Consider the following 17643-nt stretch of genomic DNA (forward strand, 5'->3'; position numbering starts at 1 on the left):
TTCACTTTAAATTTGTGTTTGTCCTTGTTCTTGTAGGAAACAAATGGTTGTGTTTGTTTTTCAATCCAGTTCATCTGTCTGGGAGTTTCAATTGGGGAATTGAGGGCAATAACATTCAGAATTATTATTGAGAGATATGTAGTAATTCTTGCCATTTGTTTGTTTTTTTCAGTATTCAGTTCTTACCCATTCCTCATTTTCTTATCTATTTATCTGGTGAGATTTGTTTTTTTCCCATATACTCATAGTTGCATGTGTCTCTCTCTTCTGTGTGTAGAATTTCTTTGACTATCATCTGAAGTGCTGATTTAGTAGTCATAAATTGTTTAGTTTTTATTTATCATGGAAGGTTTCTATTTCTCAAATTATGAATGATAGCTTTGTTGAGTAGAGAAATCTAGATTGACAGTTATTTCTTTCAGAGCTTGAAATCTATCACTCCACTACCTATTTGCTTTTAAAGTTTCTGTTGGGAAATCTGTTGTTTTCTGATGAGTCTACCTTCACATTCCTCTTAGCAAATTTTAATACTCTTTTCTTATTCTCTATACTTAACATTTTAATTATAGGCTGATGTGGAGAAGTTATCTGGTCTTACCTGTTTGGAGTCCTAAAGGCTTCAAGAGTTGACGAGTTTTCTTCTATTATTTTATTGAATATGTTGCTTGTGACAGTAGCTATCACCTCTTCTTTTTCTATGCCCACAGACCATAGATTTGATATTTTAATGGCATCCCAGAGTTCTTGCATATTACATTCACACTTTTTCATTCTTTTGTCTTTATCTTAATCTGATTTTTCTCTATTATTGCTATCCTGTCTTCAAGCCCTAATATTCTATCTTTCACTTTGTTCAGTCTGATGGAGATAGTTTCAATTGAATTTTTATTCAATTAATAGAGTTTTGCATTTCCAGAATTTCTATATTTTTTTGATTTTTGTAACTTTTAAAAATTTCCCATTCAAATCTTAGATTGTCTTCCTTATTTCATTCAACTGTTTATCTGTGTCGTCTGAGTTTAATTAGCTGTTTATTTCTGTTCTCTTTGATTTTTTGAGGTGTTTATACACATCCTCTTTCATTTCATTGATAATTCTTGTCATCATTCTTTTGAGTTCAGTATTTGAAATTTCATTCACTTCAATATCATTCAGATCCTTTAGTTGCATGATTGTTGACTTTTTGAGGTGTTATGCTGCATTGCTTTTTTTATATTTCTTGTGTTTCTGAGTTGAATTTTGTTCATCTAAAGTCAAGTCCTTGGTTGGAGGTTTTAATTACCTAACATTTTTCAATTGAATTATTCTTCATGTTCTGGTAGGACTGGGTAGTAGCTGGATTGATGTTTCATTTCTCAACATTTCATAACTTAGCAATAACAAATTTTACTAATTTATTTAATACCAAATCAAATGAAGTAAAAAACTATTGATATAATGTATATTACCAATCATGTTACATGTGAAAGACACTAGAATATTATGAGGATTAGAAACAAAGTTTTCATAGGAGTTAAAAAATAGACAGTAACATTACTTCTTACATGTAACAAGAAGTAATGAAGAGGAAGATGGGGATCAGACAAAATATTAATGTGCAGGAATTTAGTTCTGTTATTGTGGAGAAGAATGCCACAGCCATGTATATGGCAAAGAGATAGTGAAATTAATATTAATTTTAAAAAGGAGGTCTAACAAACCACTGAAACCATCAAGAGAAAAATTTGTAAAAGAGAAATAGAAAACAATAAGTCAACTTTTCTTCCTTAAAGAGAAGAGTGTCTGTTTATTAGGCTTTATCAGTACAGAGGATGCTCTCCACTCTCTGGTTGTCAGAAGTTCCCTTATTATGTTTACTCATATAACCCTCAGGGCCCTGTACTGAAGGTTTTGTTAATATATCAACTAATGTTAAGTTTACTCAAAAATTTTTGTACATTAATTGATATTTTATACTTATTTCTTTAGTTTGCTGATCTGGCAAATTTTTAATACTTGATTTTGAATGTCAAACAAGCTAAGACAAATACCACATTATCATCAAGTATTTTTTGATCTATTGCTATTGTAGTTCTATAATTTCTTTCTTGCCTGTGTTCATGAAAGACATCCATTATAATTTTCTTATAATATTCAGTGGGGTATAGGTATCATATTTATTGTGTCTTCATAGAAGTTGTGAAGTAATAGGTCTTCCAACTTCAGAAAAATCTGTTTAACAAGGATAATGGGGTATTTTTGTTAAATGATTGAATAAATAATCCATAGTAACAATCTAAATCTACAATTATAGTCTTTGGTATTGTTTAGTCTCTAGAATTAATATAGATTAAAAAATTTTGGTGATACAGGAGTTTGAACTCAGTGCTTGGTATACAGGTACTCCACTACTTAAGCCATGCTTCCAGTCCTTTTTGCTTTGATTATTTTGGACAAAGAGTCTTGCTTTTTGCCCAGACCAGCCTGGAACATGATTCCCCTATTTTACACTTCCCCCATAACAGGGATGACAGCATGCCCAGCTTTTTTCTACCGAGATGTGGTCTCACAATTTTTTTCTGCCTGGGCTGATTTCAAACTGTGATCCTCCTAATCTCAGACTTCTGTGCAGCTTCGATGACAGGTGTGTGTACCACTGCTCCCAGCTAAATATAATAATATTTTGTTAGTCACTTCTTTTTTAAATTTTTTTGCTTGAGTTTTTCGAAGGTATTGTTCTATTTCAAATAAATTGTTAATTAATTTGTGTGAGGTTATTCATTATATCATTTTATTAGTGCTTTTAACACCTGCTAACTTGTCTTCATTACTTGACAGTGGTAACCTATACATTCTTTGTAGCTTACTCTTGCAGCAGTTTTATCTACTTTATTAATATTTTCAAAGAACCCGTTATTGATTTGCTTAATTTTCAATGTTATTTTCCATTTCTTTCTTTCTATTTTTATTTATTTTTGTTTTTTATTTACTTTGGTTTAATTTTCTCTTCTGTTGAGAATTTCCTAAGATACAAGCATAGATCAATAAGTTTATGCCTATATTTCTTTTGTGTCACATTTGTGTATTTAATTTTCACTCAGTAACAGTTTATGATACACTCACAGATTTTGATATTTTGTGTTTTCATGTTATTTAGTTTACAATGAATATGTTTTAAAATAATAAATTGACATTAAACTATTGTTTCATAAAAGATAAAGCAGATAAACTTTATAAGAAGTAGCTATAACAAAGTACAAAATCTCTTAGGCTTAGAGTGGAAAAACAAAGTAAATATTAGTATAACAATGAAAACTTTTGACCCCTTTCTTAGCAGCAGGAAAATTACAGAATTTTATAGTAATAGCAGAGAACAAAATCATTTTTGAGCACATAAGTAACATTAGAATGTTATTTACTAATGAAGTATGATATTTTGAATAATAATTTGAAGTCAATAACATTAATAAATCTTGGTCTTCCATATTGGCAACTCTTAAATAAAGTCTTTTTAATAAGCAAGGAATCGGCAATCAAGAAATCTGCACTCTAATCCTTACTCTAATACTGACTAAATTGTGACATCTTGGAAAATTAAAAATCTTTAAGAAACACATTACTCATCTTTAAGAAATAGATATCACTAAGTTTCTCATGAGGAGAAAAAAAAGTTTCATCATTACAATTTTATGAACTTAGGTAGCTTCATTGGGGGTCTTTGGATACATACCATGAACAATTCTAGAGACAGAGCACATAAGAGTGGAAAACTATATCGAAAGATAGAATTGCTGATAGGTTGAAGCATGACATAAAATTGAACTTTGTGAGCAAACAAAATCGTGCACTATTACAAGTCTAGTGGACTAGTGCAGCTCACTTTGGATAATGAAACAAAGCAACACTTCTTATACAGTTGGATATTTTCCGTAATAAAGTTTTAATGTTTGTGAAACCAAAGGTAAATACTTGTGAGTATTCTGGCTTTGGTGTAAGTTGAAAGGCAGTTTTATCTTGGCACCCGATTTATTGTGATTACTGAGAATTCCTTCAAGTGTAATGTGAACTGTGTCAGTCTAGAATGGTGCTGCATTGTAACTGGTGGAGTGTTGTGATTTTGTCTCCTGCAGGTGCTCCCAGTGACCAGAGCAGTGGCACCTCCTCTCCTCTCTGTGACAGTGGCTTGCATCTCAACTACCATCCCAACAACACAGTAAGCTCACAGCACAGTCCAGACTAATAGGGAGACAACACCAGGAACACCCCAAGGAGTGTAGACTTTTTCTTTGTAGTTTGCTGTCATTGCTACTGAATCTGATCCAATCATAAGAAGGCCTTGGCTGCTTCATCATTTAAGTAATATGATAAGCTGGGAAGGGAAAAAGGTAGCCTGTTACTGATGCTGTTTTTCTCCTCTTCGGTCTGTAAACTGTGAAGGATTTTATTTCAAGGAGGTCACAAATAACATCACACAATTATTTTAGAACATTATATATCATATGTAATTTCATGCTCTGTATCATTTAACATCATTCCAATCATTTTTTGAAATTATTCAGCTAAAAGTTGCTATCATTTGTATTGATGTGTTAGCAATTTATGCATATCAGGAAATTACTATAAAATGAGATAATCTACTTGCATACTACATTAAAATGTAATGAATATTAAACCATACATGTAGTTAATAAAATATTAAATTAACATAATCATTTTGTAGACATTTAATAAAGTTTTTAATGTTTATTTTCCACTTGTATTTTGGAGTAAATAGGCTTTCTCTTTTATAAGTGATTTTGTATTTCTTATATTTCAGCATTCGAAATGCTCACTCTGAAGATAAAAATGATTTTCTCTCATTATATGTGAACCTAGCAATATCCCCTGAGCTCACACATATGAATTGTAGCACAGTTGACCTGAGTAGAATTTTATTTTCCCATTGCATGTATTAGAATACATAAAGCACGTAACTTTTTCTTCTGTCTTGGATTTCTACCTCCTCTACTTGAAATTCTAGATCTAATTGTGGCATTTTCCTTCATAATATACTTTTTGAATATTATTTCCTAAGAACAGAAGAATACACACATTCTGTGGTCCTACCACCTCCTTTCTCAGTTCTATACACACTGTACATGACCTCAGAATTTGTATTTTCAAGGTTGGGGTTGGAACCCAGGGTTTCACGCAGGCTAGGCAAGCCCTCTACCACTGTGCTACACTTTCAGCCCAATTTTAACCTCTTAACCTCTTAATTGCTTTGCTTCCCTTGTCCCCTTCCAATCTCCATGCCCTTGAAACTTGCAATAGCTTTCCATTCCCTTTACTTACAGGTGCCCTTGCTCGAGTTGCTGTTATCTTTAGTTACTCCTGATCACAGCTGCCTTCTCTAAGGATCTCCTTTGCCTGCGAGTCAGAGCCCAACTGCACTCCAAGCTTAATGCATACCTTGGTGACTGGAGGATAAAGGCAAATCCCTGCCAGGGCATCAGCAGACAGGGTAGATCAATTCCTGCGAAGCCACATCTTTTCCTAAGATGTTGGTTACTTCATCCACCTTTCCCCTGAATCTTCACAGGTTTCCTCTGAGAACTTTCTCTCTACAAACCATTCACACAAGAGTCTGCACCTCAGCTGTACTCCTAAGACAGAGGCAAAAATAAGCTACTTTACTTCAGAATGGGAGAATGCTGATTGGTAATGTGCTTAATCTAGTTCTTGCCTGCTACTCGTGAACTTCTGTGATAATGAGTAGAGAAGTCAAAAAGAAATATCTTATGGAAGAAAACATTCTGGTTTATTTTTAACCCACTCTACCCTTGTACACAGAAACAATTATCATGATATTCTTTAGAAATGTATAATTAGAACGAGGAAATCACTCAGCAATTCTGTAGCACCACTGTTTTAAATAAACCCAGTTATATTAAATAGAGAATACCAGTGCCACACTTTTCACACTGTAGCTGTCCTTCCATTTCCAAGAAATACACATTACGATTGGACTTCCTTTTGACCTTGCTGGAGATATTTCCATGTAAGGCAATTGCAGATACTTATTATGGTGTTTTAGAGAATAAGAATCAAGACACATGTAAATTTGAGTAAAGTGCATTCAAAATAAAGAAAACAATGTCAATCAAATGAATTTTTACTAAAAATCTGTCGTGTAGAATCACTGTACTAGATATTTATAGGAACCGTTAATTATGGCTCCCAACCCAAAACATTTAAAATCCAGACCGATAGACAAATCTATACTATTGACTTTATCATAAGCAGAAAAAGAGTAATGGTGATGAGGTAATTCTGATAGAGACAAAAGCTGGGGAGATTTCCAACATCCGACTTGGTTGAATTCAAAAAGTTTAGAGACTACAAACCAAATGCTACTCTGTTGCTCACTTTGGGAGTTTTCATCTTTGTCTATTGTGTTAGCCTAGATTAATACACAAAGGGATTCATTGTGATATTTCCATACACACATATAATGTGCCTTGATCAAATCCACCCCCAAGGGAGTAAGGCATCTTTATCTTTGATCCCAGTCAGGTCACCCAGATCTATATGAAGGCAGTGTTTCTGCCCTTGTTTGATTTCCATATTCTCAATGACGTTCAACACAGGGGTAAAGGGTGGAGAACATCCCTTGTCAGGTCAGCGGACACTGGGAAGGAGATGTGTTGTGAAGCATACTTTCCACAGAAGTTTTGTGTAGTGTAGACAGTCTCTATAAGAGGAATACCAGATTCTAGAAAGTGTATCAATTCTCAATACTGTCCTTGGTTTAGGAACTCCACTTTCACTTAATTTTTTTAATTAAATTTGTTTTTTAACTACTACATAAAATATAGAAATTATAAAGAACTCCATTTTTATTTATTCATTATTTGAGGATATTGGGAATTGAACTCAGGGCCTCCAGCTTCCTTGACAGGCCAATTAAGGCTCCAGCCCTGTTTTGCTTTTACTTTGATAGGGTCTCATATTTGTGCCTGGGACACCTTGGGCCCTGATTCTCCCACCTATGCATCCCATGAAGTTCAGATCGCAGGCACATACCATCACACCTGGCTCTTTCGTTGAGATGGGGATCTCACTTACTTTTCCTCTGACTAGCCTTGAAACATGAAACTCCAGTCAATGACTACTTAGTAGCTGGAATTACAGGCATGAGTCACCATGCCTAGACTGCCATTTTTAACACTATACCTTAATTTTTCTTTAAAGTAAATTTAGAATATCTCGACACTTGGTTTTCTGAAACCAAGTTTCAAGAAACATCCTTTCTATATTTTATGGAAGCGTTTTAAAGCATCAGGGAAACATAAAGCCTTATAATATATTAGAATTTCTTTACTATCCTGCATAAAAATATGATGTAGCTCTTCTGAGATTGCCAATTTTAGGGATTATAAAAGACCCACATTTCACCAATTCAAACACACAATGTTAAGCTCAGCCCAAACCCACTGAAATTTGTCTCCCTGGAGATGGAGGAAGGGGATTTGTTTTATGCTTTCCAGGAGCCTATGACTCAGATATAATCAACTAAGTAAACTCTGAAAACCATTTATCTTGACTGTATACCTCTAAGCTATGCTTTGTATGCTGAGTCCTTGTCATTTGGCCCTACATGCAACTCTGTTTTGGTCAGATGATTGTTTTTGAAGGTGTGTGTTAAGTTCGGGGCAAAAGTCCTCTTTTAAAGCAAAGGGTACATGAATGTTGCTTTTCTGTTCACATTGCTATTTTAGGAAACAACATTGCTGACGTTGTAGACATTGTTTGGCTCTCAAAACCATGAAATGATTGTGTTTTTAGGTCATCTTATATGCAATTCTTAGTCACTCTTATTACTGTTTAAAAGAAAAAGCTAGAAAACAAATTTACATTGTTTTTCATAATTAAAATAAATAAGATTAAGTAACCTTTACAGGATACAAGGTATCCCACAATAAACAACTGTTCTGTAATATGGAATATAGCAAGCCCAACTTGCAGCTGAAGTTGGACTTATTTCATATTTCTTTTAAGAAAGTAAGTATAAAAGAAAGTGACACATTTGTAATATTGCTACATAAAAGCACCAAGACAAGATGCTAAAATAAGGAAATGTTGAAGATCATTTGTATTTTCATATCTGCTAGACTATGACATCGATCAATGTTATTTGTAAAACTTATCATACTCACCTATTGGTATTCATCATTGTCATCAATCTTCCATTACCTGTATCCAATATTCTTTTATATTTTCTATTCTGCTTGTTCTTGGAACATGAAAAGTGATGGGAGTAATTGTTACATTTTATGAAAGATGGCAGCCATCTTTAAATAATACATATTTTAATATGTAATTTAATAATTGCCTAAAACTTTATAAAATTTGAAGCCATCACCTGAAGAATGCTAATCTTTCAGTTGTTTCATGTCTGATTATGGGTGATGAATGTGCTGTGATAGAGGTGTAACTAGCAGGCTGGATGATTTGGTAATGACTTCTTAGGAGGGTCCTGGGAGTGGGTTTCAGTGTGAGGCTGACAGGGACTGAGCTACACTGCATGTCCTGTGTTGACTGCTCATGACATCTACCTTGAAGAGCTGACAACTGTACATTATGGGCTGGCCACGCATGGCTTCTGACATGAGGCCAGGAGATACTCTGACATGAAACCATGGATAGCTCTGGCCTATCACAGAAACAAATCTGGCTAGCCCTAGTCTATTACATAGATATTTTGCTTCCTTATATGCCCCTTTTCAGAAAAGATGGGAAGTAATAACTCTTTGCTTCTAAAAACCAGCTTTCGAGTTTGCTCTGTAAGAAGAGCATGTGGTTATCTTTGTCTTGAAATGATGGTGCATGGGGTTTAAACAATTCATGGAAAACCCTTAGTGTAGGTAAAGATTATAGCAGCAGCAATAATATAGCTGCTGAAACTACTAAGTGTTTTTCCTGGAAGCTTTATGTTTAGAAATAATTTTTGTCAACTATTCAAGCATACTAAATTTCTGAAAATACATTATCTGCCACTGTTCACTTCCTGCTACCCCATGATGCCTCTAATCAGTCTGCTATTATCCATAAATGTAGAATTTCCATTATCCTTTTGGAAATACTTAAAAGAACATGAATCTCAGTGCTAGGCTACATTCTAACACATCCTCATTTTTCCCGACTGTAATCTTACTAGTCATTGCTCTTGTTACTGACATTTTGAATACAGGCACAGCAAGACACAGAGATTCTAAATAACTTGACCCTAGGTTAATGGCCTAGTCAGTTAGAAAATTGGGATTCAAACTTGGGTGGTCTGGTCCTGATTTCGAAACTGTGTCCTCACCACCTTGTTGTATTGCTACATAATTGGCCCATGTCATGTGCTGACCACCCATGACATCTAAAATGAAGAATTGAGCCTGTGTCATGTGCTGACTAACCATGACATCTGACATGAGGCCAGTAGATAGACTGACATGAAATACTAGATAACTCTGGCCTACCCACAGAAACAAATCTGTCATTACACTCACCAGGAAAGATTTAAAAGTAAGTGTGTCTCATCAAAGGGCTCAGTTTCAGAGGCCAAGGTACTCAATGAGTCACTAACAGGGTCCTCTCACAAAGTGACCTCAGCTTATCCAACTCCTCATGCATTTTAAACTGCTCCATGGACTTGGTACATTCTGAACATAGTGGGGTTTTTTCCTCATACACTTAAAGAAATGAATGATTGAAAGTAATGTTTAGTAATATTTAGAGCAGAGAATTTCAAACTTAGAGTAAAACAAAATCTACCATCATAACTCAAAAATTAGTGAATACAAGAGAACCAAACCTTGGCACACTTATAACTTATCTATGTCAACTGCTGGTTTTCAATAGTAAAACTGGAATTTCCCATCAAGATTTTTCAAAGACATGTCGTTTTATCATCTGAGGGGATAAACCTCCAACAAAACTTAAAATACGTGTAATTTTAAGCCAGCAATAGTTGCCTTGATATGACATGAAAACAATATAAGAAAGTATAAACCTTTTATAAAGTGAAGCTAAAACAATGACCAAGACTTTGTTGAGTGTTTTTGAAAGTTATTTCATAGAAATTTTCATTCATTCAAAATATTTGCAAGTAACTGATAAATAATAAGCACTTATTTTGGTGCTTAGCACTTAGTGGTTATTCAAAACCTTAGCTAATTGAACAATGACTGCTTATTTTTATTTTGTCACTCTGTTTCATCTCGGTCACAGTTTTGCCTTATGTCTTTCATTCTTGAATGAATTCAGTTCTGCCACTTTCACTCTTTTCTTCTTCATCCCACCACATGGTTTTCATGACTTTTTACTAGCATTCTTCATTGGAATGAATCCTTCTTCAACTTCTTAAAGAATTTCATTAACAATGAAATTAGGAAATGCAATTCTGGTGTAAATGGGTGTGGATTTCTTCTCATGAAGAGATAAACTCTTTAAAAGATGATCAAAGTGTTTCTCAACATTTGAGGAAAAAATAATTTCCCCCAAAGGAAAAGGGCTTATGATACAGGAACTCAACACCCAAATGAAGATAAACCCTTCTGACTGTGTGTGTTCTTTGCAGGACACCTTGTCATGCTCCTCGTGGCCAACCTCTCCAGGCCTGAGGTGGGAGAAGCGCTGGTGTGACCTCCGCCTGATTCCCCTGCTCCACTCCCGCTTTTCCCAATATGTGCCCGGGACAGACCTGAGTCGGTGAGTCCACGTTCATGGGCTCTAAGTGTGTGGATTGAAAAAGAGCATTCCTCTTTTTAGCATGTTTCCAAGAGTAGAAAGTGTTGCAAAAGAAGAATCTAATTCAGTAAACCATTTGTGAACCTGGTGACCAAAACCCAAGTTGAAGACTCGACTCTACTACTAACAATTGTTTAACCATGCAGTTTTATTGGGTTTTTTGCATTTCTTCTTGTGTTAATCTTAGTAACTTTTTTCTCAAAGAAAAAAGTATTCATAATTCATAATTATTAAATAATTATTAAATTATTCATGTATTCATAATTATTAAATAATTAATGAATTATTTTGTGGTGATGGGGATGGAACTCAGGGCTCCTGCATACCAGGCAAGTGCTCAACCACTGAGCCACACCTCCAGCCCTGTGTAGATTACCTTGCATTATTTGAATACTATTATCTGTTTAAGTGTACAATCACTAGCTGTCCTTCTTTACACTGTTGAATTTCTTTCTAACTTGGTCTGTTCTGCCAATGATTTATAAATTTTTTCAAAGGACTGTTTTGGGCCTTTGTTGAATCTCTTTACCTCCATGTATTTAAAATCACCAGTTTATGCTTTTTTTTTTTTTCTATTGTTTCTGTTCCTTGAGTTCCTTAGTTTGCATTTTTGCTCTTATACTTTCTTGAGGTAGAAGTTGCAGGGATTGGCAACTTTTCAGTGAAGAACTGAATGCTGTCAGTTTCTGACTTAGCTCAGAAGTGAGGCCCAGAGTTGGAAGGCCAGCTCTGCTCACCCTGCTGAAACCTGGGGTGTGCGGTAAGGACCACTGGTCCTGTGGTGTTTGTCTGCATTGGGGGCAGGTCAGGTCAAAAAGGACTTCTGTTTTTAGCTTCTGCATTTGCCAGTCCTTTAACTATCAGAGGACAGCCTTTCCTCAGAGCTGCTTTTTTCCTGTTTGGGCATGTGTGTGTGTCTGGGATCTTCATTTAGGAATGGAGGGTTCTAGAAGGCTCTGTCTAGGATATGTGAGAGGCAATAAGGAAACCCAGAGGGCTCAGAATTCTGTCATTCCCCAAGCCTGAGGAAGACATCAATCAGTCTTGCCACCCGTCTTACAGAGACTTCCTGTACTGATCTTGTTATGACCAAAGGAGTGCCTTGGAAATCCATTTATACCCATATTCATGTCTTTTTCACTTATTTAATGATATTTTCCAATTTTAGAGCTATGAACTATTTAAAAGTGCATCAAGAGAATTCAGAACATTTGGGATTTTTAAACTACTACTTGTGTTATTGATTTCTAGTATAATTTCATATTGGATTTCAATCCTTTGATATTTGTTGAGGCTTGATTTTACATAGCAAGTGAGCGATTTAAGGATAGGGTCTATATGTACTCACTAAAGATCAGCATTGTCACTTTTAGTGCAATGTTTCACATATTCCAACTACATTATATGTTCAGCAGGAGTTCTGACCCTGTGTATTGTTAATGACGTTTTAGCCTGTTTAGTTTGTCAGATACTGAGATGGGTGTGTTAAAGTCTTCCATTTTGATGATAGATTAGTGTATTTCTCCTTTCAGTTTGTCAACATTTACTTTATATATGTAGTTCTATTATTGGATACAAGATAATTTATAATTTTTGGAATGTTCTTTATCCTTAACTGAAATCCTATATGTTATTTGCCTCCAAGAATATTTTATTTATATTAGAATAATATAGTTAACCAGCTTTTTGTTGATTAATAATTCTTTGTTAAAATAGTCCCTTCTTTCAGCTTTTTATTCTCTATAAAACATTCCTTCAGAGTTTCATATACTTGGAAATTTTCCTTTTTCTTTTTTGTTTTAATGCAAAATAACAATGGTAGTCTTTAAATTAAATTACTTAGTCTAGTTGCTTTTAGTGTAATTACTGATATACTTAGAATTATATCTACCCTCCTAATAATTTTCAATACAAAACACTATTTTTTGATGATCAAAAGTCCATCATCCCAAGAATCCTCATATAACCATTTTATCACCACCCTGGCATCCTTCCTGTACTCCTCTTTCTCCATGTTTCTAACTCCTGACAACTACTATTCCATTCTTTATCTCTATTACTTTTTCATTGTAAGACCATTTTGTTAATGGAATCTAATAGCATGTAGTGATTGGATTTTTTTTGTTCAGCATAATTCCCTGAAGATTCTTCCAACTAGTTGCATTTTTACAATTGTTCAGTCCTTTTTTAATTTTAGAGTAGCATTTCATGGTGTACACACACTACATTTTAAACATTGACAATTTGATAGACATCAGGTTTGAGCTCTTTTAAATAAAGACACTATGAATACTGATGCACAGATATTTTGTGGCTATATATTCTTATTTCTCTGAGTTATAAGGTAATAACAGGTTTAGTCCTTTAAAACACAGCCAAGTTATTTTCTAGGATAACTTTTACAATTTTACTTTTCTATCAGAAATGTATGAGTGATACAGTTTCTTCATATCTCTGTTCATTTCTGACAGATACTTAGTGGTATATCATTGTTACCCTGACTTAAATATGCTAATGGCCACACATTTGACACCAGTATATTCTTTCTGTTGAAAAGTTTGTTATGTGTTTTTCCCATTGTGTAATTGTTTGTTTATTTTTTACTATTGACATTTGAGAATCCCATTATTGCAAAGAAAAAAGACTTTTGTCTCAATACATTCATTGCAATATTCTATTTTATTTATTTTTATAATAAAACATTTTAATCATTTAATTTTCCCTCTATTGTACTATATTATATATGTGTGTGTAAATATATACTTATTTGTTTACTATTGTTTTAACTTAACCTAAATATCATACCACCTATATATGATTTATTAGTTTAATATAACTTATTAATTTTGCTTTTGTTCAAGAAAAGAAACTTAGAACCCTTTGGCATCTTTGTGTCTTTCATGTCTTTTGGCATGTTTTTGTTTTCTTTTATTGATATATATGTGTTTATATTTTGAGATGTATTATTGCTGTCACATACCTGCATGTTTAAATAGATCCTATCACTACCCTATTTCTCTCACATGCCTGCATGTTTAGATAGAGCCTATCACTACCCTGTGTTTCTTCATTCCAGCATTTTGATTCTGATTACCTTCTACTTTAAGAATTTTCTTAATGTTTCCATGAGTGCTATTTTTTGAACTGTGTACTTGTTTTCTTGTTTATTTAAGAAAAAATGTCTGGTTATATTATATAGAGGCATTAGCTAAATTAATTTCTACTAAAAAAGAAGATGTTTGGATGATTCCAAGTGACTCTTTACATTTTTATTTTTATGGCACCTCAACACAACAACAGCTTTTAGCAGTTGGATTAATTACTCAGTAAGAATTACAGCCGGAAGCAGTTACAGACACAGCACTATTCAAAATGGAATTCACAGCAATTCAGATTCAAGAGCTAATTTATTGTTCACTTAGTCCCTAAACAAAGATTTGTTTAGAGTCTATAAGTGGGAAGCTTTTGTTTGTTCCTTTCCATGAAGAAGCTCACAGGCTAATGGCAGAGGATTTGGTTAGGGGGAGGAAATATAAATAAATAACTTGTGATGGAAAATATAGAAAATTGTTTATATTAGCTCAAAACCTAAAATACTATATCTAGTTTTTTCCCAAAACCCATAGTAATGTAATACTTCTCATATTTAATTGCAACCAAGTTGTGTTCCCACCATGTACTATTGTGCAGATGTGAATTAACACATTAAAATATTTTTATCTGTGATAGTTTATATTTTTCATGAAGTAAAGACTGATTTCTAAATAAATATCTGTGTTAATTTCTGAAACATGGCACAACATTAAATAATATTGTAATGGCAAGAGCATTAAAATAGGAGCCAGAAATGATAAGAATATTGGTTGGCCTTTACCCTCTTTATTCTTTATTTTCCTTGTCTTAAAATGGAATATATACTTATATATATGTGTATGCACATGTTCATATATATATTTTAATCAGAAATCAGAAAGTTTATCTCTTGGTGGGTGTTCTGGGGTTCACACATGCTAAGCAAGAAAGCTACATCCCCAGTCACGTGTTTACTTCTATACTTAACGTGTGAAATATACTTTATGGTTCAAAGAGGCTGAATGAATATTAAAGTAGCATTAATGAGGACAATTTCACCTCAGTTTATTCTTTGGCAGTATCATATACTATATGCTTTGTAAACACTATTAAAATCAGTAGTATTGAAGTGAAGCCTATTGATTTATACTCCTCCTTCGAAAAAATTCCAAGTGCCAACAAAGTTTATAGTTCTTTTCAAGAATACACACCCTTTCTAACTTGAGATAAGGGCTTTTGCAATGACCCCATGGATGGAGCGTGTATTTGAAGAGTAGGCAAGGCCAATGCATTCCATAAAGCAATCATATCATTAAATGACTCTCTGAGAATGGAGCCAGGTATGCAATTGGTTCATAATATGTACTTTGTTCATGATTCCTTTTATGGATGCATATTTTAGGAAATATGAGGAGGATGAAAAATCAGTGAATATGTTAAGCAGAAAAGAAATAAACAGTCAGAAAAAGCAAGAACTAATTATGATACTGCAATATCACAGATGCTATTGCAAATGGGGCTTTAAGTGGATGAAAGTAGTTGATCCTGTGAACTATAGGGGGGAAATACTGAGAAGACTGAGAAACAGTGATTAATGTGTATGTGACCATGAAGAGAATAATTTTAGCAACAAATTAAATTGAAAATGGCTTATTGTAAGAAAGATATGGTAAAGAAATCAGCATAGTGTGTAAAACTATTCTACTCATGACAAACAAAAGTAACTCAAAATTCAAGCTACAGTCATGGTCATGGCTGCAGGCTGAAGGAGGATAAGTAGTCAGAAGGGAAGAAGTTGACAATGAGAGACAGCATTCATTTTCTGAAGTCTCACAGTCCCATCACTCTCATGTTTCATATGGTCCTACACAAGGGATCCTGGGTGATCAAAATGACTGGCTTTGTTCCATTTCCACAGATCAGCCAGGAGGCCTACAAGAACTGAGCCTTATGCAAAAATGGAATAATCAGTGAGCTTCAAAAAAATATTCAACTAAGTAACAATAAAATCTGACATGATTTCATCTACTCCATGAGCCGTGCAAGTGTCCATTTATTTTTACTTTTTATTACACATTGTGCTGTGGGGTTAAGGGAGAAAGTGCAGGTGTTCCCTTTACGCACACAGTCAGTCATTCCTTTGTATCTTTGGGGCATTTGGCCCAAGAACTCCCATAAATACCAAAAGCCACAGATGCTCAGCTCACTTAGTGTTGCATAGAAACTATGGAATCATCCCATATTTAAATTATCTCTAGAGTACTTAAAATACCTAATATAATTAAATAGTAGTTATATTGTTTAGGGAATGATGACAAGAAAAGTTCAGTATATACATACAGACACCATTTCTCCTCAATATTTTCCACCCATGGTTGGTTGAAACCATGGAAGCAGAACCCACAGTTATGGAAAGTCAACCACATCACTGATTCCGGAAATACTCACACTTCCTTCAAACAACTCACACTTCCTTTAGACAACTCTAGACTGGTTTAGCCATGTTCTTCTAACTTGAGGCAAATTATTTTGACAAAGTTTCCTGTTTGTTTTTTTACCCAAGTTTGTGACACACTTTTCAAAGATATTACTCTATCAATTCTCTATAATTTTTTGTAGCAGATATAATGTTCCAAGGAACTTGAGTATCTGTGAAACCCTGAAAAATTCAAGAAGGAATAAGCTTTGGAGAAATAGATTCCATAAAACTTTAGGTTCAGATAACAAAATTCTGTTTGATAAAATATTAGAATACACATTTCAAAACCCTATAAATAATAACAAGAAAAAATAGGATAAAGACATAAAATATTGTGCTTCAACTGACAAGATACTAGATATTCAAAATTTGGAAAGCAATACTACCTGATAAGGATGAGTTAGAGAAAGATTGAGAATGTGGAAGAGATGTGGTGGGGAACAAGATTATTCATGAAAAGATGAATAAAATTACTTCCAGATAGGTGCAAGAATCCTTCCTATTAATTATGACCTCTATGATCATGGAAAGATTATGAAATAGATGAGAGGAAATGTTTTGGCACAGTTTATTATTTTGTCATGCAATATTGACATATTAGGAAGAAAAGGCAATAAATCTAACTAAATTGTAATTATTCAGAGTTGACAGTAAGGTAGGGACAGGTGGAAATCAAAGCAACAGGAAACGCTAGGCTAGAAAAAACTCACATAATTTATATGGATGAACAGGAACCCAATATAAGAAGGAATGTAAATGTATCCTCAATAGATTTTATGGATTTTGACATGGAATCAGTGACAAAGGTGATGTAGAATATACTACTCAGTGGTGATGGAAGGGAGAGGATTCAGTAAAAAAACAGAAGTGTCAAAATGCAAGTCTGACATTGGCCTGCCTTGAGTAAAACTGGATGTCAAGTTATCTAAAACAGGGCATTGTTGAACTAGAGAACAGGATGTGATTTTTGTTCTTGCACTTGCATCTTGAAGACTCTGACCAGTATGCTAGCACTGCAAACAGTGGGAAGTAACAGTCATGATCTTTCCTGATGGAGTGAGAAAAGACACTATGTAGCAGATACTCAAACAGGTTCAGTTCCAGGGAGAACAATACAAGTATTGTAATTAAGGAATGGGGGAGTCTGGGAGCATGGTACGGGGATAGATTCACTACAAACATGGGAACAGGAAAATTCATCATGGAATAGATGACATCTGAGTTAAATTCTTAAAATGTGAATTTGATTTTAACCATTAGATATAATACAGATTGTCATGTTTTAGAAGCCTAGTCCATAGTATTCAAAATACAAGAGATAAACAGGACATGTG

At 34.1% G+C, this 17643-nt stretch overlaps 1 protein-coding gene across 9 annotated transcripts in view; it reads left to right on the plus strand.

The window, feature by feature from the left end:
• Positions 1 to 17643, plus strand: part of Sntg1 (syntrophin gamma 1) — an 825003-nt gene that overhangs the window by 580251 nt on the left and 227109 nt on the right. For 8 of the 9 annotated variants that reach the window (XM_074068516.1, XM_074068515.1, XM_074068519.1 and 5 more), the window contains 2 exons: positions 4110 to 4192; positions 10589 to 10719. In XM_074068516.1, coding sequence (XP_073924617.1) covers positions 4110 to 4192; positions 10589 to 10719 — 214 coding nt within the window. Of the gene's footprint in view, positions 1 to 2504; positions 2624 to 4109; positions 4193 to 10588; positions 10720 to 17643 lie in introns of all 9 variants that reach the window. The other variant, XM_074068520.1, reaches the window with a different exon arrangement.

The sequence above is a fragment of the Castor canadensis genome, chromosome 3 (assembly GCF_047511655.1).
Source record: "Castor canadensis chromosome 3, mCasCan1.hap1v2, whole genome shotgun sequence".
Taxonomy (NCBI): Eukaryota; Metazoa; Chordata; class Mammalia; order Rodentia; family Castoridae; genus Castor; species Castor canadensis.